Here is a 25985-nt window from a genome sequence, read left to right as displayed (position 1 = left end):
TTTATTTAAAAAAATATTTATTTAACAGCGCCTAAACATAAGTAAAAAAACATCCGTATCTGTCGAATATTATGCAGATTTCAGTGTTTTTCTTGGTATCTTTTTAAAATACAAAAAAATATTATGGTATATATTGGATCAATGGCATTATATCAACATGTGTCAATATGCAAGTGGTAAAACAATAAAATCTCTAATAATTTGCGGTGCATCTTACACATCTTAGAAGCTTAGTTAAAAGTATTATTTTCCCGATATCATCACACTTGATTACACCTGCTTATCACATTAGTTGAAAGGCATATACTAAATAAAATAGAACCAAAGCGTTGATTAGTTTCTAACGCTCGACCCACGAACATTTCATGCAGACATAATATTCTCAGATCACTTATTTCATATAAGTAGCATTAATAATACTTACATTAATTAACAGCACTACAATTATAGTACTCATAGACAGGAATGTAATACGACATCGCTGTAAATTAGTTGCTTATATTTAAATTCCAAAAACTACAGAGGCACCGAAGTTGAGGTAAACAAAACTCCCATAAAAGTATGAAATTGTCTTTTACTAAAATACTTCCTAATAAAATTAGTTTACCACTTTTTAATTTATTTAAACAGTGCCTCACAGACGTAAAAATGTGAAATGTTCATAATCACTAAGGATGATAGTTAAGGAACTTTAAAATAATGGAATGAGTATCACATAAAAATAGTTTTGCCTTATAAACAAAACTAAAGGAACCCATTTCATTTAGGAAATTAATCAGATAACAACACTTAACTACATCTTACATGATAATTTTGTATTACTAATTTATTACATAATTGGTAACAAATTATCATAATAATATCTTCATCATACTAAATAAAAAACAATAACAATTACTCAAACAGAAACTTAAAATTATGAACAAGCTCATTACTAAAACTATAACTAGAAATACATAAATGCTTATATACTTACGAATATTTATAGAGAAGCTCATCCGTGCCTAATATTGACCATCAAGTTAACCATAATTGTCTTCCTTAAATTTTGTGATACAACTTTATTTCTTAATTTTTGGAAAATTACTGACATAAATTTCAATGCAATTACATCTCTGTCAATCAACTGAACAGTGCATTATCTCCGATACTTAAAGTTCAAAATGATCAAATTTCGATTAATATACACATCGCAATCCTTTTAAGAGCTATGAACTCTTAAATGATCTGAACCTAGTAACAAGATGTATTGAAACAAGCATAAAAAACAATCTACTCTTTGGTTTCAATTTCTATATCCGCACTTTCAGCATCACCATCGTTTTCATTACTCTTCATAAGTAATTCCAGTCTTGTGGGTAATTCTTTCAACGTTTCCTCTACATCGTCATTCTTGGGGACCTTTTTGATTTGCCCCTTCTTATCTTCTAGATGACCGGCGAACGTGTGCTGTCCGGATATCTTGGCGAGGTCCACCGCTAAGCTTAACCAATCCTCGTCATCTTTGTTAAACGTTGCTATTGTTGTAGCTGCCTTGTTGAGATCTCCGAGCGCTACGTAGCTAAAATAAAAAAATAAGTATTTCCAAAATATTACAAAGCAGTCTAAAAGTTCTCTACCAACTTGCAAACTAAATTATATTTAGTAAATGTTTCTCTACTACTTTTTATATGTCTTAATAGTTATTTATCAATGCTTGCATCTATAATTAACTAAATCATCTGCATAAAATTAACTACAATCCAGTCTATATAATATATTATAGAAATATAAAAATAATAAGTATTATTACCCTAAGACCGCCATTTTCAAGGAACCATTGTAATGGATGTCCTGCACCCAAATTTTTAGGGTCTCCTCAGCAATGCTATCCATGTGCCTGCAAAGAATTAATGTTCATATTAAAAAAATGCCTAAATATTATTAATGAGAAGCAAGAAGTACTTATATACTAAAACATTATTTTTTATCAAATTGTGTTAGAAAATGGTTATGATAGTTTAGTTCCAGCGGAGATTTTCTACAGATGTGTTGATACCCTAGAGTATTAATTTGAAACTTGTTGTGCTCATGCACATCTTTGCAGCATTGCATTGGCAGGTTGCGACACCTATTCTCTTAATGTATCTCAATGATAAATAAGTTTTCGCCTAGTGCTTCAAATTTTACTATAACCCAAAGTTAACATTTAAATTAATAACACTAAACTTCATCAGTACTTAGCTACCAAACAAAACAAAAAATAAACATGACCAAGTGGACTTTTGCAAAGTAGCTTTTACCTTAAAAGTAAAACAAACAAAACATCCGGTGATAAATATAAGAGAGAAATGTTCGTAATAACGGTTTTGCCTTAGCCTTTATATGTAGTGATGGTATAGCCCGCGCCAAACTTCTAGTCCACTCTGAAGTTATTGCGCGCAGGTTAAATTAGCATATACCCCGTAACGTAAGGGCAAACTAACACATCTATCGACCCGTGGGCGAGAGCGGGCAGCGGACAGGTGCCATGGGTCCAGCGCTGTCTTCGTCCCTAATTACTACAATTTGCTATGGCGACGCGGCTAGTTTATAATATATTCGGAGCAGACTAGCTGTCTACGCAAGTAGCCGGTCGAGGGGAGTGGAGCGCGGGGACGGAGGCCAACGACCGCGCACCGGGAGCATTGACCTCACTGGCGGGCGGGGCCAGTGCGCGAACATTTTTTTTTATGTAACCTAACGATAAGACAGACGGGCTACCTGATGGAAAGCAGTCACCGTCGCCAATGGACATTTGCAACACCAGAGGAGTCGCCAATGCATCGCCGGCTTTGAAGGAGAGCTCTTTTTACACCCCTCTTGAAGAGCCTCATGTCATAGTCCTGAGGGACTACTTCAGGAGGAAGTTCATTCCTGCGCAACGACAAGCCAACTTGCTCTCGGAACACTAGCAGTTTCGCGCGGACGCTAAACCCCGCTCCACATTCTCGCGAGTACGCGAGAAAAGCACGAGAAACGAGAATGTGGAGCCTATACGAATCGGGTATTTCTCGCGTTCTCGCGAGATTCTCCCGGGATTCTCGCGTGAATGTGGAGCGGGCTTAATAATACGTACCTGGCGCGGCACAACACGTAGGCCTCGCGGTGCAACCTCGCGGCGACGAGGCAGTGCGCGGCGCCGCGCACGTCGTGCGCCGCCAGCAGCAGCGCCGCCTTGCGCAGCGCCGCACCGCCGAAACGATGCACCTCTACAGAACAAACAACATTTAAAGCCTCGTATTCATTAGGCAACATTTGTTTATAAGCACTGTTTATCAATGGTTCATCATATCTGTAAACAGTTTATAAACAGTGTTTATTGACAAATTTTAATGTTGAATATGAGGCTTTATTTATTGACGACCCGCGTGGCGGAGCGGTCACCGTAACGGTCTAACGCGCGGAAGGTCCCGGGTTCAATCCCCGGCCAGACAGAAATCTAAATGATGAATTTAAGTTTCTGGGTCTGGGTGTTTGTGTATTTGTCTCTGTGTGTGTTCATGGCACCCACGATACAGGGAATCCTAGTGTGGGGCTGTGAGTGTAGAAAGCGTTTTTATTTTATTTTTTTATTTATTTATTCTTTATTAACCTTACATAAATGTAAAAGCACAAAGGCGGACTTAATGTTATATAGCATTCTCTGCCAATCAACCTACATCCACACTACCTGCAGTCATATTCCATTGAAATGTTACATGAGCTTTACATTTTTTGTAAGACGCACAGTTTCAGAGATATCGCGATATGTTTTCACCCCTTTTTCTAAGATGGCGGTCGGGGGACATGGGTGGCGACCCCACGAACTTGCAGTTAAGCTTCTATTAACCCCCACACATATCCCAAAAATAAAATCTCGTCCTCTAAAAATGCAATATTCGGTCTTTAAATTGTAACATTTCAATGGACTATCAACCCATCACCATTTCCTTATTGAACCCGGGTTTCCTCTCGAAGAAGGCACAACATTCATACCACTTGTCGTCACATTACTGTCCCATGTCTCCTCTCGCAGACGAGCTACTTAGCAGACCTCACGCGCATTTACTCTCGCGTCTTATACTAATTTTCATAAAGCAAATGTCAAATAGTTGGAATGATAATATTATAACTTTTTATCCCAAAAGTATAAAAATAAATTAATTATTATCTTACCATCAAGTTTGCCTTCTTGTTTCTGTGCAATACATCTGTCGATCTGCGCCAAGTACAACTGGATCACATCCTTCCAGTATCTAGAAGTTAGTTAGTATTTATAAGTATATTACTTTGAAGAAGAAATCAAATCATGTAGCCCACCTCCTATTAAACTGTCTCTGGTGAAATAATTGCAATTATAACTTAGAAACCTACACAAATTAAATATTACCCTTTAAAGACTTTTTTAAAATAATATTTATCTAATGTTTGCCTCAAAAGTTCGAAATTAGATATTTTTTTCCAAAAAATTGGCTTTAAACTCCGTAATGCGTAATTCGCTTTTAGTTTACCATTAGATAGAACTGAGAGCATTAATTAATAATAGATTGTCGTTGTATAGAAAAGGCATTATTGGGTTCTTACTTGAATGAAACACACGGCGAAATGCTGACTAGGAAGGGACATAAGAGATCGTTCTTGTCCGCGAATTTAATCATAGAGTCGATCTGTCCACGGAATATCGACAACATCATCCATGCTTCATAATCCTTGTTCTCTAGGTGATATGCCACTGAAATATTACACAAGTAATAAATAGTTAAATGTCACAGGCGTTACAATGTGAAACTCCATACTATAGTCCGATTCATAATTAGGTGTCTAAAATGTAAACAAAGGTGTTGACCTATAAAGAAAATACATTTCAAATGACAGTTTGTTCTTTTTGGCTTCTTAATAAAATAATAATGTTAATAAATGAAAATTAAAATTTGATAATGGTAACATAACCGGGATCCAAAACATTTTTTGTGCCGCCATTTTTAAGTTTCGTAGCTGATGATATTCATTTTAGTGCTCGTGGTCGAACTCGAATATTTTCTCGTTCTCATAGCACCTTTGTTAAATTTTGTGTAGTTGTTAAAATTTTTGTTTTTTGTTGAATTTGTTAGGTAGGTTGTTGTTTGTAGGTCTTATTTTAAAAATACCTGTTATCGTATTTTGACAATGATATTTCTTTGTTTACATTTTGGTCACCTGATTATGAATCAGACTAAAGTACTCAGATTAAAGTAGTAGTTTAAGAAAATATTGTAACTGACAATTTGTAAGTGCCGCCGTTGGCCTATACAAAATTAATATATTTCATTTCAAAGTTAGAATTAAAACTACTTTGCAACTCAATATGTATGGTGATTTATATTTTTATTGTATGCATGTGCGTATATCCTATGTGAGATGAAGGGTGGTACATACTGCATGGTTTAAAATATATACCATTATATATATTGGTAGCAGATTGTTGCGAAGTAGTTTTAATCCTAACTTTATAACAAGTAATAAATTCTAGTAACCAGTAAAAAGGTAATTTCGAAGCATTATATTATCAAAGTAATCTAAAAAAATAATTCATTGAAAAAATAACTTGAGTACTAGAATTACAGCTCGCTTATCACTGTACGACGGTTATGTATTGAAAATGTAAGTGTTGTTTGTGTGTGTTGTTGTAATTTGATAATCAATAGGATATGTAAAATCATACAAAATATTGTTACAATTTATTCACTACAATAGGTTTCAATAAACCTATTCTATATATACGCAATGCAATTCGCAAATGCAAATATGTTCATCATTGCCTTAGGATATTATTAAAAATAATCGATAGTATTAAAACATTAAATTCAACAAAGTCTAATTTCGCAAACTTTGGAATTCTAAACAATAATCAATTTCGCCTTGACGCTTGCAAATGAGCGAAAATATTATAAAAACTAACGTATTGTGGCTGACCATTACACATTGAAATATATTATTTCCATAACAAATATTTTGATGACATATTTTTATGATAGGATTTCAGCTCTATCATAAAAATATACGAATCTACTCACTCTCTATATCCAGTAGTTCATTTAATTCATTGGTAGTGCCGAACATTTTGAGGAAGGTGGTGCCATAATCTTTAGTATCCTCTTCACCATTCGTTGTTTTTTCTTCTTCATTTACAAACTTTTGAGCTAATTTCCTCACCGCCTTCGTTGAACAAGTGCTCATTTCTCTTGTGCAGATGGGTAATAGGAATCTCTTATAGGCTCTTGCACTGACTTCCATCCGCATGGCTTCTGAACCTTCGCCGTACGGTGAACCGTCGGAATCGTTCGTATTCTCAGGTGACTTTGTTTCTTCCTGCCCCTGCCGTTCTAACTTCTCTGCCAATGCCTTTCTCCTCCGCTTCTCCCTTCTTGTCATTGGTTCCCGTCTGCATTCTAGATACATATAGATTTTTTTTACTATTATAAATAATAATTATTATTTTAAAGTTTTCCCTCGCATAATCCAGAAAAATAAGTTTTATTATGAGACATGAACCTTTTTTACCATCATCATCATCATCAACCCAGTTCTGTCCCACTGCTTGGAACGGGTCTTCTCTCATAATGAGAACGATTAGCCTATAGTCCACCGCGTTGGCCAATTGCGTATTGGTAGACTTCGCATACCTTTGAGATTTTTTTTTTATAAATTTCTCAGGTACACAGGTTTTGTTCCTCTATCCCTGTAGTTCCGGGACAAGAATAGGGCTACGGTATCCCCTGCCTGTCGTAAGAGGCGACTAAAAGGGGGCTTCTGGGGTCGTGGGTGGCAAGAGTGGGAGCTCGAACCGCCCAGCCAACGGCCCCGGGAAGGACGGCGGTATGTGTGGTCGCATACCGTCGTACGCACCAGACGGTGCGGTGAGCGATAAGCTCACCTGGGCGGAGCCCGACGGGGCAATGCGCTAAGAGGACTCCGGTTGCGTTCCCTTGGAGATCCCGGAGTCCTCTACGCAGCGCTGAGGACGGCCACCGGGGGGGTTTTAGTGCGGTAAGAGTCCCACACAACCCTGTGTCGCTCCCAAGGCATCGGGTACCTTTTGAAGGTTTCCCCCTCGTCAACAAAAAAAAAAAAGGTTTTGTTCCTCACAATGTGTTCTTCACGGTTTAGCAAGTGATAATTAATCTATACTAATATTATAAAGAGGAAAACTTTGTTTGTTTGGTTGGTTGTAATGAATAGGCTCAAAAACTACTGGACCGATTTTAAAAATTCTTTCACCATTCGAAAGCCACATTATCCACGAGTAACATAGGCTATATTATATATGAAATATATTTGATAAATAGATTTTGATGCGGTACAAAGCTTGCCGGATCAGCTAGTTTCAAATACCCACATAACTTTGAAAAATCAGAGGTGCGTGCCTGGGTTTTGAACCTCGGACCGAGCCGAGTTTCTTACTTACTGCTTTTAAGTAATAAATAGTTGCATTCTTACCATATTCTACCTATACCTTTTTACCAAACAAATAATCATTAAGGAGGAGGATATGAACCGAATTAAAATAGGAACTTTTTAGCTGACAACTACTGAATCCATATTGCGCCACTGTTTTGGATATCAACAAAGCTTTCGTCTATGGTTCTCGCTATATATATCTATAGTCTGATTCATAATTAAGTGTCCAAAATGTAAACAAAGGTGTTGACCTATCAAGAAAAATGGTGGTTTCTCATTTTTGACGATATTAAAGTAATACAACAATAATAAAATAATAATTTAAATAAATTAACATTTATTTACATTTTCTAATATTTATATTGCCTCAATTTCGTTCCATACAGTAATAATAATAAAAAACAAGGTTTATGGTAGACAATTAAAATGTGATAATGGTAACACAATCGGAACCCAAAACATTTCTTGTGCCGTCATTTTTAAGTTTCGTGGCTGATGCTATTAATTTTCGTGACTGTGATCGAACTCGAATATTTTCTCGTTTTCATAGCGCATTTGTTAAATTGTGTATACTTGTTAAATTTTTCGTTTTTTGTTGAGTTTGTTAAAGTTTTTGTTTCTTGTTAATTTTGACAGTGACATTTCTTTGTTTACATTTTGGATACCTAGTTATGAATCAGACTATACTATGTATCTCTATATGGCTACGTCCATGGTGCTCGCTACCTTGATAGACCTCGGGCGGGTGGTCCTCGGGGCGCCAGAGCCGCACGCAGCAGTCGGCGCCGCCGGTGAGCGCCGCGCGCACCGGGAACGCGCTCCACGCCACGCCCAGCGCCACGCCGCCGCGCACCGGGAACACCGCCGTACATGTGCCGCTTTCCACGTCCCATACCTGGAAAACAACGTTGCTTAAACCAGTGTTCCGCAAACTTTTTGTGCACAAGGTACATCTAAGTAAACTAAAATTTTTGGAAGCACACCACAAATTAAAAATTAGTTTTTAAGTAATATTAATCAACACTTATTGAAACCAAAGAATTAGATGAACGAAACAAAAGGCCTCGCTCGTGCGCTCGCGTGATTTGTGTAGGTATTTTACTTACCCTTACTTACTTATGAAAGTACTTTTATAAGATAACCTTATTTTTCCGCAGCACACCAACTAATGATCACGGTACACCAGTGTGCCGCGATACACACTATGCGGAACACTGGCTTAAACAATATTTTTAAGTAACAGGAAACAGAAAAATGTGTACAAGCGCTGTATAATCCGCGCCAAGCTGCTAATCCGCTCCGGATAAAGAAACAAGTCGCGTCGCAATAGCAAATTGTAGATAGAACTCCCCGGCACCCGTCCGCTACCCGCTGTCGCCCACGGGCACATAGCGCAGTTAGTGTGCCCTTACGTTACAGAATATATGTTAGGGTAAATGTGGTAGGGTAGTGCGGTTATTATGTATAATTACCGGGAACGATGCATAATTACCAGTACTCTTGGTAAAGGTTGTAAAAACATTCGAATTAATCACATTTACCGGCAATTATATAAAATTATCATACCCCTTTAGTAAATGTAGTAAATAATGAAATCAAACATCGGAATCAAATGTTTATTAAAATAAAACTCAAAATAGCCTTACTACCTCCTTACTATTATTCATTATATTAATGATGAATTATGTTGTACCTTGGTTTTTAGTCTTACAGTAACTATGAATCATACAGTTTAGGTCCAAATTATCGTAAATTGGACTTAACCGCTCGCAGGGCGCTGGCGCGCCCTGCTGGCTTAGTTTTCCATTTTTTCTTATATGTTCCAACCTAACCTAACCAATACCAAACCGGTATGAAATTCTTTAGGATTGGTAAGGTGTGGTTGGAACATAAAAGAAAATATAAAATAAAGCTAGCAGGGCGCGGTAGCGCCCTGCGAGTGGGTGGGTCCAAATCATGTAAAGTCAATAATGTACTTAAAATATTTATAAGCGATCAGAGATAATAGTTATCGCCTCGTCCGCGCCGTTCGCTCTCCATTCCAAAGCTTATGTCAACATTTACCACGGACGAGCGGAAGTTTTATATAATTACCGGTAAATGTGGATAATTCACTACATTTACCACGTGCGTTGGTAATTATCTATAATTACAGGTAATTATAGGTAATTAGCGATTGCTTACATTTACCGTAACATATAACTAAACCTGCGCGCAACAACATCCGAGCGGATTAAAAGTTTGGCGCGGACTATACCAAAAACAATTATCCCTGTAGTTCCGGGACCAGAATAGGGGCTACGGTATCCCCTGCCCATCGTAAGAGGCGACTAAAAGGAGGCTTCCGGTGTCGCGGGTGGCAAGAGTGGGAGCTCAAACCGCCCGGTAAGTGACCCCGGGAAGGGTGACGATATGTGCGGCCACATACCGTCGTACACACTAGAAGGTTTGGCGAGTTTTTTCACCGTGCATAATTGCAAGTTTGGGTTCTTCGAAACGAATTATATTTCGGTCGTAACTATTAGATAACAAATTTTGGACCTTTAAGCTAAATTAGAAATTATAGGTTTTATTTATATGTATGGTATAATGCACAGTTACAAATAACTTGCCAGAGATCTCATAGTACAAACTGGAACGGATTTATAAAATAATAAATTTAGTATTTACGTATGTAGTGTGTGTAGGACTCATAGTTATATAAGTTAGGTTAAGCTTAGGTTTAAGGGTTCGTACACAAAACTGCGATGCGACGTCGCATCGCAAAAATCTGCGAGCTCCCTCGACGCATCGCAAGAACTTGCGAATTGATTCGCATCGCACAGTGGTTGTTGTTGTTGGTCACCCTGAGAGACGCTACGCCGCACGATATCGCATCGCAGCAATTCGCATCGCAATTTTCTGCGTTGCGAATTCGCATCGCGTCGCATCGCAGTTTTGTGTTCGAGCCCTAAGAGAGTAATAATAAAGACTTCAACACAGTAACACGCCTCTTCAATCTCTAAGAGCCTGCTAATACACTACATGGCGACCCTGCCAGGAGCCTGCTAATACACTACACGTAATATACACGGAAATATCAATTTACCCTTGCAGTACAATCTTGTGATGAAGACAGCAGCTGCCCTTCGATGTGTGGATTCCACGCAAGTTGAAGAACAGTTGACTTGTGTCCCTCTAGCCACTTATAAGTCTCCAATTGTTTTGTTCCATCTAAAATAACGTAAACGTAAAAGTTAATTTATTTTTAACCGTTTTACAAATATTAAACACTTATTAAGCCCAAAATAGATATCTAAATGAATTAAATTATTTAAATATCTATTTACTTAAATATCATTCTCAGAATCCTGTATGTGGTAAATACACATTTAAGAATTAATACATTATAAAAGTAAATGACAAATACTGAAGTCATATTAATAATTTTAAACATTATTATTTCTATTAAAATCTTTCATTGAAGTCTATTTAACGATATTATAAAAAAAATATTTTGTACCTTCTTTCTGACCATACTTCAGTATAGCTATATTCCCGGGTTTGTCCATAGCACTTATAGCAATCAGATCCTTATAAGGAGACTCTTCACTAGAATTTGATGTATACTGCGGGTGCCATTCTATACTATGAATCATTTTTCTGAAAAAAATCAATAGTGAACAATGTATATGAATAATAGAATTATCTTAGCAAAAATACAATGTTAAGTATAAAGCAGCTTCAGATCTGAATAACAAAACATAATGCACATACATTAATAAGATTACTGACATAAGGGAGTTATGTAAATCTTTATAGGGTTTGAAGGAAAACAATCTAAAAAAAACATTGTTAAATAACTAATAACCAACAAAAAATAACAATAAATTATAGTGTAATATGTTCGGCAAGATTGAAAAATCTCATCGATGATCTTTGTAAACCAATCATAAACTTAAACAAAAGACAGTGATACCACTGATAAAACCAAATATGCATTTATCATTACTTGAAGGTGGTAGAACCCTCTGTGGTTCGACTCCGGTTGCACCACCGCCACACCTTTTTCTACCTCATAACAGCAATGTTAAAAGCTGCTGTGTTCTGGTTTGAAGGGTATTAAGGGAGACCTACTTTTCCAAGGCGTTCCAGCTTAGTCCTCAGGGGTAGCGGCGCATCTGTGGCCGACCTCAGGTAGGAATATCTAATCCTCTGGGTTTAATTATAATGTCCATGGGCGGCAGTAGCCACTTACCATCAAGTGGACTGCATGCTCATCTGCTACTCCTATATTATAAAGAAAACCTTACTTGAAGAGAAAATTGACAGCTAAAACCTCGTATGTGGTGTCAGACATTAGAGCCACCGAGCCAGCAAAGCTGCCGACCATCAGGCCTGTGGGGAACCACTTCAACGCAGTCAACTGCCAGGTCTGCCCTTCGAATTCCATAGGCACTACTTTGGCTTCTGTAATAGTTACTACGTATTATTAACTGGATTAAAGTGTCTTATTGTTCAATTTTTCTTCTTTTTTTTTTTTTTTTTTTTTATATGTAACCTAACGATAAGGCAGACGGGCTACCTGATGGAAAGCAGTCACCGTCGCCTATGGACATTTGCAACACCAGAGGAGTCGCCAATGCATCGCCGGCTTTGAAGGAGAGCTCTTTTTACACGTGAATAATTCGGTGTTTAATTAGGTAATGATTAATTTTTGTTTTGTTTACTACTTATATCAACAAGCCACATCTGTAAAGTCTGATTTTTTGTTTGTTTTTTAGGTAATCCTATTAAAAAAAAACTATAAATCAATAGAGATAACTTGTTCAAATGAGGGTCGAGCGAGCGGTCGTCGAGAGTCTTGAAATTTGCAATCTAAAAATTTTTAAGCATTGTGTAATTTTTCATAGGCCTAACGTTTGAATTTTTTAATTGGGATAGATTTAGTACTCGTCCATATAAAGGTTACGGATTCTGCTAAAACACAGAACCGACCTATTTACGGCCGGTTCAGTTTCGATCGGTCACTAACACCGTATATTACCTCCGTCACCGCTACTGGGTTCGTAGATGGCGAGCCCGCCGCCCCCGCACGCGTACAGCTGCCCGCGAGCGCCCCAACTCAGCACGTACACCGCACCCGTTACGCCCATTTGCAACACATGCGCCGGCTTCTCCGCTTTACCGCCGATATCCAGGAGCCCCACCTGGTCAGATACGATTATTATGGTACTAGCTGATCCGGGAAATTGTGTTGCCACATAAATAAAGAAATATTAAGGACGAACAACCCTTATCACTTAGGAGTACGAAAAATAGATAGCCGATTCTCAGACCTGATACATGCATATAAAATTTGGTCAAAAAAAGTAAAATTTGGTTTGGTTGGTTGGTAAAATCGGTAAAGCCGTTTCGGAGGAATACGATAATTAAAATTGTGATACGAAAATTTTATTTATGACATATATTCAGAGCGGACTACCAGTTTGGGGCGGACAATACCATCGGCGAATTTATTAATGAACTGTGCCCTGCGGTTTCATGCGCGTTTAAAAGTGCAAATACTCGGGACTTTTTATAGGTTTCATTTCGAACGCTTTTCTAAAATAAAATTAAACAAGATACTAAGTTACTTCTTATATAAGTACCGTCAAAATAGGTCCAGCCGTTTCGGAGATCAGCCAGAACATACACACAGGCGGACAGACAGACAAAAGATTTATTTTTTTATGAGTACCATAATTATATACTTCCATATGCAACAAATGTATAGCAATTTAGTGTATAGATAGAAACCTTGTAACTTCGTCTTGTTTGTTTTATTTTATTCAGACTATTGACACTAATAGTATGTATGGATGTTATTACATTAAATTACCATTTAAAACATATAACTATAATAAGTTACTGCTCCTTACCCTTGACTCCGCAGTGCCAAACGCCAGAACATTCTCCTTAGTGGGGTGCCAGGCGACTGTCAGCACTTTGCCCTGGACGTTTTGCCAGTAAGTGGTCACGTGACCGAATGCCAACTTGTTCTCGTCGACGTCAGACATGTCCCCCTCCCAGATACGAATGGCGCCATCGCCAACGCTAAATGCGATCCTAAAAATTTCTATTTTATAAATCATATTTTTTTAACAAAATGTGTAATGCAATAATTTTGTAAAATTAAAATACACTTTGCAAAATTAATACAAATTTTCAATTACTGGTGATTTAAAAGTTTTAAGATGGCAAACATTTAAAAGATTATGTTATCATACAAGTAGTTTTGGCAAAATCGATAAAAAATGGATTGGTTTAATCTCTTTGGTTTAATCTCTGATAAACTATGACCTGCCCCATATGATTTAGGAGATTAGGATTTAGGAGGCATTTAGGAGACAAGCTCTTAAATTGAGTAGTTTGTTCTTTTATATATACATTGCAATTTGTATTCTTTTGCTATATTTCATAACTACTACTATATTATTTATACTCACTTTCTTGCGTCATACGGGCAGCACTGTAACGTATAAACGTAGCCACCACAGGTGTTATACGTGTTTATTCTCCTTCGTTTTTTCATCGAGTAGCACACTAACGTGCGGTCCTGAGCCGCCGTCCACACGCACCACTCATCTTCCGGTACATCAATCGTCGGTTGTAAATTCCCTTTACTTTGTCCACGATTACTGCTTGATTCAGTTTTATTTTGAACACGTGGAGCATTGGACACCATGCAGAATAGACCTCGTTTATGGAGTGTGTCCACTAAACGCCATTCTAATTTGTTTTTACTGTAAATATACACAACATTATTTTGTAAACAACAATATGTTTAATAGAGACCTCTAACAGCTAAAAATACATAGGTCAAAATTGTACAAAGTACAGGATATTTTAAAGATAAAAACATTCATCTTCTGAAACAGGTTAATAAAATATCTAATTAATGAAATAAGTCTCTATTGAAATGTTACCTTTAGTTGCTGTGATGTTATAGTTGTTAAAAATATAATGAATACATAATGGGGTTTTCCCTTTGCAACATTATAGATTTTAATGACACTTTTTAAGTTTCATTCCAAAATTCTATAATGGATTCAAGTACCTTCTTTTTTCCAAATGAAAATATTTAGGTTTAAAGGTTTGCTTGCACATTATACAATTTTTTATTATCAATACAAATAAAATTACCAGTCAGTGTACAATGGGTTGCACTCCAGGAGCTGGCCCTTAGAATCAGTGATGAGTAGGACATTGGGTTTGTACCACAGCAATGTGGCCCACATTGGCTGCTTCACTTTCACGTTTTGTGGCTTATTGAAGTTTTGTGGAATCACACAGCTACCCACCAATTTGCCAGTTTTAGACCATAAGCGTAGGCTCCTAAAAATATAACATGTGTTATTAATATTTTCAATATCTTGTTTAGACAGCTGTAATGTGACTGAAATGTTGAAATATTAAATAAAGTTTAATATATTTCAGCATGATATGAAATGGAAAAATACTTATAATAATAAAATGAATGTTTCAAATATCAAAATTTTAATCTTTAAATAATTGTAAATATTATGTTGATACAGGATTAGGTAAGAGTATGTCTAAAAATGTAGATTCTCAGATCAACAAGTCTTGAGGGTCTTAAAAATATATTTTTTCACTACACAAATATATAAAAATAGTTCTACAATTAAATTTTACTAACCCCGTTTTACCAATGGAAGCTAAAAGATGTCTTTGAGGATGTTGACTATAATGACCACTATGTTTATCACTACCCTTACTCTCTGGTTTTGGTTTATTGTCATCCTCAAGTTTTTTACCTTCCCCTACAGTTGCATCATCACTCACATGTGCTTTATCAAATGCATCTACTAAGCTATTGATTGATGGCTCCGGTTCATCTTTCTTCTTTAAAATCTCATCTCTAAGTTTCAGACACTCTGCTAAATAGTCCATAGGTTTTTCTCTTTCCTCCTTCACTTTCACAAGTATTTCCTCTGGCTTATACTTCTTGTGTCCAAACTCATCTTCCTCATGATCTTTGTAAATATCAAACATATCATCTTCTTCTACTACAGGCTCATCAAAACTATCCTGTGGCAATGTTTTTGTGAGCGCTGATTCATCCAAATGTTCACGCTCTTCTTTTTCTGCATCTTTCCTTATTTTCTCCATTCTCGCATTAGCACTACTCTTCCGGTTCTCTGATTCGATTAAGAACTTCTTCATAATCACTTCATATTCAGGACACCAAGACACACTTAAGATTTCATCATCATGACCCCTCATTTTATATACAGTTTTTGCAACATCTGAAATCGATAAGTAGGTGAAATCAACAAATTTTATACTTATCCAATTTAAATATGAGAAGTAATTAGTACTGGATTTATTTGATAAAACATAGGAGATGTTTTATCAAATAAAACCAGCTTAGTCCTCAGGGGCGGCAGTGCATCTGTGGCCAACCTCAAGTAGGAAACTAATCTTATCTCAGGTTGATTACAGATGTCCATATACAGCAGTAGCCACTTACCATCTGGTAAACTGCATGCTTGTCAGCTACTACTATATCATAAAAAAACTGCATAAATATAACTATATAGATAATATAGTTGCAACTACCTGGAAGACTGGAAGAACTGGGCAAGCAACTCAAAGGGCAGACTGAACCCACAATCGGAAAACCTTTATCATCCGAAAATTTGGCTTTAAAAGTTGCCTATACCAGACATTGATTAAAATAAATACAAATAATAAAATAAAAACATTTATGTTTACTTACCATTAACATCTACAAGTAAAACAACTCCTTGCTTAGTTCCCACAGCCACATGAAACGGAAGGTGCGGTGAACAAGCAGCGCAGGTAGGCTTAAACTTGGACAGTAACAGATTATGTGTTTTAATAATATTGGACCTCAAATCCCATTTCACAATTCTTCCAAAAGCCCCCACTGTTACTGCAAATTTATTGGTTGTGTAGCCCACTCCTACTACTTCCTGAAAATATTTAGAAAATTTACCTTGTAACATTTATTTAGGATTACAATAAAGAGTAGTTAATAAAGATGCTAGTAATGCTTTCTACACTCCCAACCCCACACTAGGTTTCCCTGTATCATGGACAAACACAATCACACAGATCTAGAACAGATATTAAATTTATCATTCAGACATCTGGCCAGGGATCAAAGAACCCTTGCGCATCAACTCAGTATTGATCTGCTTTACAGTGTGAATAATTCAGGTATTATTTTCCCATTGTTTTCATATAATATAAGCATATTTTTTTACACATTTCTATGCAATAATCATAGATAAGTATAGATATCTCACCCTTGCCAGCCTTGTAATTGAAGGAAGCTATTAAATGGCTTAAACGGCTAACAATTCTGTCAGCCAATTAATGGCTTTAATGGTGTAAATTACGCGGAACAACGCCGACATGCGCAGTTAAGACACGAAATCGAAGAAAAAGTGTGAACAAATATCGTTTTATTTGTAAATGATCTAAAAACTATACTTTTTTTTTATTTTTCAAACTCGAAAATAAATGATGGTGACAATTGTCAAAAGGTTACATTTTCTTGTTAGGAGCGAGTAATCTTTACTAATCTATGGCAATAGCAAACACTGTCTGTGGATTGTCATATCACTTCAATAGCAAGCAAGAGATTTTTGGAGTGAAATGTATATGTGTTTTTAGTGTTTACTAACCCAATGTTATCAGGAGGCAAACAGAATGGCTTAGGCCACTCTATGGTTTTATAAAATTGAAGTAAATGTCTACTAGGTCTTATAAAACTTAACAAATAATAATTATAATTTTAACTCATATAATTATTAAATGTAATGGTAAAAATTTTTAGAAAAATAGTAAAGTTATATAGTAGTAAAGTTATAATATTAAACTGCTTTGTGGATTATTTTAACAAAATAAAAATTTTTGTACCTCCTGGTCGCTCAAATGTACTGTATGATTGTATCGAGATTTGATTTGCAATGTCTTATCAACTTTCTCCAGATTCCATTCCTTGACCGAGCCATCTGATGCACCTGTTATAATTGATTTCATCTCTGGCCATGCTGGGTTCACATCTAAACAAATGATTCTGGAAAAATAAACAAATTACTAATTAGGAATACCCTAAAAGGCATAGGCTTTTAATTATAATGTTAGAATAGCCTGTGAGTATTCAATCCATCTGACGGTGAGAAGCTACTATTGCCCAGGGACATAGTAATCATTGATGCAGTAGGTGTAACGTAATAAAAAACCATCTAATACCTTTAAACGAACAATTCCTGTATGTATATATTAACGATCTTGGAAACGGCTTCAATGATTTTCTTGAAATTTTGTATTTTGGGGGTCTCGGGGACGATGAATCGATCTAACCGAAAATGTCATTTAACCGTGTTTTCATTGAATAAAAACCTACAATATCATTAGAATACGAAGCTAAATTTCGCCACCATTAACGAAGTTAGAATAGCTCGGTCGGGAAATCGGGCGCTTTAAAACGCAGGAAACCCGGGTTCAAATATCGGTCCGATTGTTTCTTTTATTTTTTCTCTTTTTTTCGAGTGTCTTCTTTTTCTGAGACACCGAGCACAGCTCAGTCATCCAGGTGCTAATATATAAAATGACTTATCCAGGTTTTGGCTTAGTACGCAGTTTTTTACTTACCTTTCAGCGTGAGCTCCCGGAAATGTGTGTGCACGATATCCATTATGCTTGCTGATCACGCCGTCGAAATCGGAAGGTAACGGCTCCAAGACACAAAGGGTCCTTGAGGGTCCTCCGTAAAACAACCAACCGTCTGCACTAACGGCCATGCCCGACACTTGGAACCAATTGGGTGATGGAAATAGTATTGTTTCATCCATATTTGCGGTTATTAAAGCCGATGAAACAAGACTATCACTAATGTACGATAAAATACAAAACAATGATAAGAACCCGGCAATTTACCGCGCACATGCCAAAGAAAGAAATTTTTCGTTTGGGATTCTGTCACCTGCGGCAGCAGCTGTCATAGATAATATATACTGAAATCTGCCGTAACTTCATAAAAGTGTATCAAACCTTTTAAAAGTCAAAGAATATTTTGTACATAAAACAATTTTTTACGTCTTTGCATAAAGTAACTTGTATAGGTCCATTTTTCCTCAGAGTCATTTTTCTCTATAGACTTTGTGTATTCTGTGGTCATTACTTTTGGTAAAAGATCGATGCTTAAATCGAAAACTGCAGAATCGATGTGCATTTATTTAAATCGACTTACTTGTGACGACCAAAAATGAAATAATTTTTCCTTGGAAACGCATCTGGCATTGACAAAACAAACATTAATGGTAAATCTATTTGACAAACCACAAAGGTCCAATGTAGCAGTGGTGGTTGTGGTGGTATACATATTTTTGCCCAATAACACCATTGTTAAGCGTACATAACTGTAATCCACTTTGAATGGTATCTTCTAGGTAAGATACCATTCGATTATAATAGAATATAGTTCAGTTGTTGCGAACAGGCGTAGTCATACAATTTGCTATGACGACGCGTTTCATTCCTATATTCAGAGCGAACTAGCAGTTTTACACGGACTATACCATCCGGTAGACGACGTGCTTTTTTTGCTACTTCAATATTATAAAAAGGATGACATTGATTTATTCCTTGGTATCATCGATCACTAATAAAAACTTCTTATTAGTGATCAAAGCTTGGTATCTAAAAAAATATTTTGATCCATAAATCGATTCTTCATTTAATCGATATCAGATCCCCAACTATCTTTCATTCTAAGCATTATCCACTACAGCAACACTAGACTAGTATTGTCAGACAGACATTTAGTAAATAATAATCTATCGAATTGATATTCGTGAAATTTCGATCCTGAAATGAAATTCCGACTCTACATTCTACAATAACAATTTATCAATGTTGTTTGTTGTATAACTTGCAGGCGCAGTTTTGTATTTCGTTTCGGTGACTTTTTAACCTAAAATCTTTTGATAAAACACTATTTCTCACGGTAATCCTACTCATCCACTATGGCCCACTACAAAGGAGCAGCTTCAGAAGCTGGTAGAGCCATGCAGCTAATGAAGAAACGAGAGAAAGCCCAGCAGGAGATAGAGTTACGGAAGAAGAAAATAGAAGAAGATCTGAAGATTGATAACATTGAGAACAAATTCGCAACGCACTACGATGCAGTGGAACAGCAGCTTAAGAGTTCCACCATCGGGTTGGTTACGCTCGATGAGATGAAAGCGAAACAAGAACATATAGTGCGGGAGCGAGAGAAGAAACTAGCACAAAAGAAGGCGGAGAAAGAGAAGGAGCGACAAAAGGAGATTGAAGCAAAACAAGCCCAAAAGAATAAACAAAAGCGACAGGTATTGAAATAGTCTAGCAATTACACATAATATGTGTAAACTGTAAAATTGTGTGTGTGTTTGTATTTTCGTTAATCCATTAGTGCCTCAGTGTCTCTTCTTTTCCAGAGGGTTATAAGCCATTGTGTTGGCCAAGTGCAAATAGTAGACTTTACACATCCCTTACAATTTTTATTATTAGAAATCACGGCATGGCATCCTCAATGTTTCTTTATCACAATTTGAGCAATGTACTTTGAAAAATCTGAAGTGCATACCAGAATTCACTCGAATCCCTTATATTTTCAATGTCAACAGCTAATAATGTATGTTTGTTATGGTTAATTTTTTTAATCATATCTAATAATTTGTTTTGATATCTCCTTTCATCTACCGTGGACATGTATGACTTTATGTCTTCTGTAAAATTTATTTTATTATGATTTATTGCAGATCCAAGCACTATCATTTGATTTAAATGAAGATGAAGAAGATGATGAAGAGGAAATAGAGGAGAAACCAGAAAAATCCTGGAGAGAACAGGATGAAGTTGTAAGTCTTTTTTCTTAAAAAAAGTACACAACACCCTATGTAACACAACATCTTATTTAAAAAATCATGGTTCAAATTATACCTCTTTCTTAAAGTGCATCTAAAGTTAACAGGAAATATATTATCTTTAATTATAATCCGTATTTCAAATCACACTGCAATGTGAAACGTAGAGAAATAATTTTATCGAAAACCAAAACTCTTGCAGGTGTGCAAAAAGATAAAGAAAAATCCCGATGTTGATACTTCATTCCTACCTGACAGAGAACGAGAGGAAGCTGACTTAAAACTGCGTGAGGAACTCCGGCTCGAGTGGGTCATGACTCAAGCGAGCCTCAAGGACGAGCCCATCACAGTCACGTTCAGCTACTGGGATGGGTCAGGACACAGGAGAATAGTTACATTGAAAAAAGGTTTTTGAATCTATTATTTTATGCTTGTCTCATGTTACAATATTAGCAAATAGCAAACACAGTGCTGTGTTTTTGATTTTGGAAACCATAAAGTATTTTGGAATAGAAAGTAAAGACTTAAAGATACATTTTTGAGTTGTATTTATCACATAAGTAGTGAAATGTTAAGTTTTTACTTTATAACAAAGGATAAACAGAAATTTCTTAACCTAAAAATCCAAATAAAGATTTCTTAGACTTATTGGCCTTTACACTCCTTTCAAACCTTTATGTTTATTATGTAAGTTCAGATTATAAACCACAGACACTTCTATCATTAAAATTCTGTTAGTAATACTCCATAATTAATGTCACAGGGAACTCCATCTACCAATTCCTTCAAAGATGCCTAGACACCCTAAGGCCAGAGTTCAGTGAACTGAAAACAGTATCAGCTGACCAGCTCATGTATGTCAAGGAAGATCTCATACTGCCTCATCACTATACATTCTATGATTTCATAGTTACTAAGGTAATTGTTTTTTTTTATATTTTGAGGACAACTGAAGTTGATTTCTAATGTATAAAGTTATTTTTATTATTATAATATATTTTTATTATTATAACTATTTAGATTATTAATAATATTGATGTTTCAGGCCAGAGGGAAAAGTGGACCCTTATTTCAATTTGATGCATCAGATGATATCAGAATGGTTAGTGATGCCACACAAGAGAAACAAGACTCACATGCAGGAAAAGTGCTATTGAGGTACGTAGGTAGTTTCAAACACTCAAAAGTGTAGGATGATAATGATCTCCGAGACAGAGACCAACTGAGATGGTGCGCTAAAAGGATTGTGAGAGCATTTGATTGGAGAAGTTCAAGAAGTTTCAATGCAGTAAAAATTAAACATCCTGGTGTGTTTCCCCCATCTAAAAAAAAGGATTTCTTAAATGAAGAAAAAAGAAAAGCTTAAATAAGTTAACATTTATTACATATATCTAATTAATTATCTAAACTATTTACAATCTACATATAATACAATTCGAATTTAAATTTGCAGGTCCTGGTATGAAAGAAATAAGCATATCTTTCCTGCGTCAAGATGGGAACCTTATGATCCTACTAAAACATATTCCAAATATACAATCAAAGGAAAATAACAGCGACTTAAGTTTAAGATTTAATTTTAATGTAATAATGACATACCAATTATTAGACAATAAATTATGTAATTCAATTTTATGTAGATTTTATTGTTACCGATAATTCTTATATATAAAAATTCTTGTGTCACAATGTTAGTTACCATACTCCTCCGAAACTGCTATACCGATTTTCACCAAGTTTTATATGCATCTTCAGTAGGTCTGAGAATCGACTGCTATCTATTTTTCATACCCCTAAGTGATAAGGGCTGTTCACCCTTAACATTTTTTTATTTATATGGCAACAAAAAGTTTGCCGGGTCAGCTAGTTATTACATAAATAAATCACTTTGTATGTGTTTCTCACACATCTTTTGCACTATGAATTCTAAAGTAATATAATACTTAAGAAAAAAAAACTAAGTTGCACAAAAATGATCAATAGTTAACATCCAACTATGCTTTCCAAATCCTTCCATCTTCGCCTTTCAAGTTTATCCAAGAATTCTTGCTGAACTTCAGTGTTATCTTTTATTGGTTGCGATGGTGGTGCATGCCGTTGGAAATGTATAATTGCTCCCAGAAGATTCCAGATGGTAAACTCTGGCCAAAGTACATCAGAAAAATATAACACTGTATGTGAAACCTGAAATAAAGTTTGCTAAATAATTATTTGAACCTAATCTATCTATATATACTAGTATTATCTATATTATAATACTAGTAACTATAAAAAATGTATAGTTGTTGTATTTCCAATAGCATTATCAATAAGTAAATGGACATTTACTTATGGATAATGCTATTGGAAACTGCCAATTAAAAATGTCATGGACATTTATATAAACATCATCATGAAAAACATCACATTATTTAGTTGTCTATATGTGTATGCCTCAGATAAATAAAAATATTTTATTTATTTAAGATAATATTGCATAGTATTCACAGGTAAATCTAATGTGGGAATGATGAAATAACAGAATTATAATTATATTACCTGCCACAACATGAAATCTGAAAGCCTAACTTCTCCGGATGTCCTGATTAACAGTTCTGGTTCTCCAATATCCAAAGTCTGGGATATCATATCTTCATCGATTGCATCCGCTGGCAATTCATTGTTCTGCACACCATCTATCAGACATGACGCTGCTCGGCTGATTTCATCCCTTCCTAGATTTAAAAATATGTACTTTAATTAATAACTTTTTACCTCTTCTCCAATGAAAGGATTAAACTTTAGTGGCATAGCTGCCAACTTCAGCAATTTTTTAAAATTCAAGTTGTTTTTTTTATTTATTTTTTTTTTACTTAGGAGACGAGCATGCAGTTCACCTGATGGTAACTGGCTACTGCCGCCCATGGACATCTGTAAACAACCCCAGATAGGATTAGATATTCCTACCCGACGTCAGCGACACATGCGCCGCTACCCCTGAGGACTAAGCTGGAACACCTCGGAAAAGTCTGTGTCCCTTACCACACCCTTCAAACCGGAACACAGCAGCGCCTAACACTGCTGTTATTAGGTAGAAATAGGTGTGGCGGTGGTGCCGCCGGAGTCGAACCACAAAGTTATGATGCACATAATTTATGAGAAGAGAACACCTAAATAAATAAAAAATATAATGTTGTAATATGACCTTATACATAATATATTTACCTCCAATACGAATGTCACACAATGTGACATTTTAAGCGAACCATATTATATTGCTCACATTTCTTGTTTCTTTATACTTTTGACCTTTACCTGTATAAACACATTTTGCGACGTAACTTTGAAAAGTTTCCGTACAAAAAATTTCGAAGCCCCTTACAAAACTATTTATTATCTAAATAAAGAACAGTTAAGATTGAAACACATACCTGTGTAAGCATAAGCAATGTTTAGTTGCATCTTATTATTATATCTGGTGGCAAGCATCACTTTAGAGATGAGCTGTTGTACATCCTCTGGGAGGAGAGACAAGCGACCAGCCACATGAATCTTCACCCCCCATTCATTTATTGAATCTCTAAAATAATAAAAAACCTTTATAGAAATTAATTATCACTTGCTAAACGGTGAAGGACAACATCGTGAGGAAACCTGCATACCTGAGAGATTTATAGAGAAAAAAAATCTCAAAGGTATGTGAAGTCTACCGATACGCACTTGGCCAGTGCGGTGGATGACCTAATCACTCTCATTATGAGCGGAGACCTGTGCCCAGCAGTGGGACAGCAATGGGTTGTTGATGATGATGAATTAAACTAACAAAATTATCTATTTTAACACAAAGAAAATAGAATATTTATCAACATACATTTCATTTAAGAGACGTTGAAATTTATCCCGAGCTAAGTCCATTATACCGTTTACTTCATCTTCTTGTCGTTTAAAGTTCTCGATGCTGAATGCATAGACTGTAACTTCTGGTATGCCAAGATCAAGGCACCACTGTAACCAAAGAGAAAAGTTTCTATGATTTTAAAAATAATTAATCTAAATGATTTATATAATAATTATAATAATAATGAAGGACATGAACAATTGCTTTGAATGCTTGTTGTCCTGAAATTTCCCACGTTACAATTTCTTATGAAAATATTTTGTTTTATAGAATTTTTTTATGTGACCTTATGAATATGACCCGCAAAAGTATAGAATCCAGTCTGTGAAGTAAACTGTCATACACTAGCAGAGATGTACAAAACAGCTATTTTAAGATCATAATTGTGTTGCACAAAACCACATTATTAAATTTACTTTACCTATTAGCAAGTTTTAACTCTTGATTGAGTTAAATTTGACCTGCAACTTAATGAAAATGTTACCCATACCTGTTCTACATTGCACATACTACAATTAACTAAAATGTAGTACATTTAGTATGTGTCAACCCTAATCTGAACAGTCATATAATTCAACAGTGATTATAAAATGTCAAGGTCGCCCACTTTTATACTTTGAAGAAAAAAATTAATTGAACTTGTTTTGACACTGAAGGATACAACTACCTAATTTCATGACAGGTGTAATACTTCTTTCTTATTTATGTGCATATTAAAAAGTAGACATATAAATAGTATAATAGTAACACACCCAAATTCCAAATACCCAACCTACATATGTTATTTCCTTATTTAATTGTTTCTCCATAGGTAAGAGTAATGTAAACTTTAGTGTGTTGATTATTAGGAATAGGCAAAGTAGGAAATTGATGGTTATTTTAGCTGTGATTCAAATTTTCCAAATAACTCTGTCATTTCACTTATTATTGTGCATATCACATGCCTTGTCGTAATTTAGAGTTAGGAAGCTAAAGTTTAAGTGGGTTGCTATATAATAAGAAAGATTTGTCAAAAGCCTTTATACTATTTTATATTACTTTATACTATTGAGGAAGTTTAGAGTGACCACCAAAAGCATAATACAGATCAATTGTGTCAACATCGAGATTTCAATGTGTGCAAAGGCAGTTACGATTCCATAATAATCATAGGGTAAAGAGAGAAAGAATAGAGAGACGTCCCTTTATTCCCTTACTCATATGTCTTTTAATCCAAATCCAAAATGAAAAATATATTACATTTTCGTACGGATATGAGTTTTTCTTTATACCAAATAAATAGATAGCCAAACAACATACCTTCAAAGTTTCCGAAAGTTTGTCGAAACCCTTGTGATGACCAACAACAGTTTCTGCGTGTTTATGTTTCTTCGCGAACCGGCGGTTTCCATCCATAATAAAGGCTATATGTTGTGGTACACGACCAGTTTTAACAACTTTAATACAGAATAGTTGGAAAAACGACACGCAATTTTCCTTTATCCACGACGTCATGATTTATATTTAATGTAATCGTAATATAACACGACGAACACGTTTCTCTTATGTTCACGATAACGAACACGAATCCCTGAAATGAATGAAAAAAGGAGGAATACAACTTGTCACACCTCAACAGTCAACTGTTAAACTGACAAGTGACAAACCACAGAATACCTATATAGCCTATACTGACAACCTCAGCTGACAAGAGCAAAAAGTATAGTATAACCTCTGAGAGTAACCTATAGTAATATACTCTTTGATAG

At 35.7% G+C, this 25985-nt stretch overlaps 3 protein-coding genes across 3 annotated transcripts; 1 reads left to right on the top strand and 2 right to left on the bottom strand.

Moving 5' to 3' along the window:
• Positions 1-18515, bottom strand: LOC140751987 (gem-associated protein 5). Its single transcript, XM_073086151.1, has 18 exons — positions 18106-18515; positions 17368-17527; positions 16199-16415; positions 15116-15725; positions 14602-14793; positions 13905-14201; positions 13338-13524; positions 12464-12626; positions 11730-11886; positions 10940-11079; positions 10526-10650; positions 8164-8332; positions 6054-6428; positions 4585-4732; positions 4177-4256; positions 3098-3230; positions 1793-1879; positions 1-1561 (listed from the first exon to the last, which is right to left on the bottom strand). The coding sequence occupies exons 1-18, from the start codon at positions 18303-18305 to the stop codon at positions 1273-1275; spliced, it is 3729 nt and encodes a 1242-aa protein (XP_072942252.1). The 5' UTR covers positions 18306-18515; the 3' UTR covers positions 1-1272.
• A 747-nt stretch (positions 18516-19262) lies between these two features.
• Positions 19263-21990, top strand: LOC140751511 (protein FAM50 homolog). The gene is made up of 6 exons (XM_073085403.1): positions 19263-19823; positions 20256-20354; positions 20563-20767; positions 21124-21278; positions 21406-21518; positions 21814-21990. The coding sequence occupies exons 1-6, from the start codon at positions 19479-19481 to the stop codon at positions 21911-21913; spliced, it is 1017 nt and encodes a 338-aa protein (XP_072941504.1). The 5' UTR covers positions 19263-19478; the 3' UTR covers positions 21914-21990.
• Positions 21723-25845, bottom strand: Dhdds (Dehydrodolichyl diphosphate synthase subunit). Its single transcript, XM_073085404.1, has 5 exons — positions 25537-25845; positions 24211-24344; positions 23771-23919; positions 22899-23074; positions 21723-22544 (listed from the first exon to the last, which is right to left on the bottom strand). Exons 1-5 carry the CDS (start codon positions 25729-25731, stop codon positions 22344-22346), a joined length of 855 nt encoding a protein of 284 aa, XP_072941505.1. The 5' UTR covers positions 25732-25845; the 3' UTR covers positions 21723-22343.
• Between the last annotated feature and the right edge of the window lie 140 nt (positions 25846-25985).

Source organism: Epargyreus clarus, unplaced genomic scaffold (assembly GCF_041222505.1).
Source record: "Epargyreus clarus isolate Ecla_fem2 unplaced genomic scaffold, WU_Ecla_fem_2.2 ptg000023l, whole genome shotgun sequence".
Taxonomy (NCBI): Eukaryota; Metazoa; Arthropoda; class Insecta; order Lepidoptera; family Hesperiidae; genus Epargyreus; species Epargyreus clarus.
This window is presented reverse-complemented; position numbering and strand designations above follow the sequence as displayed.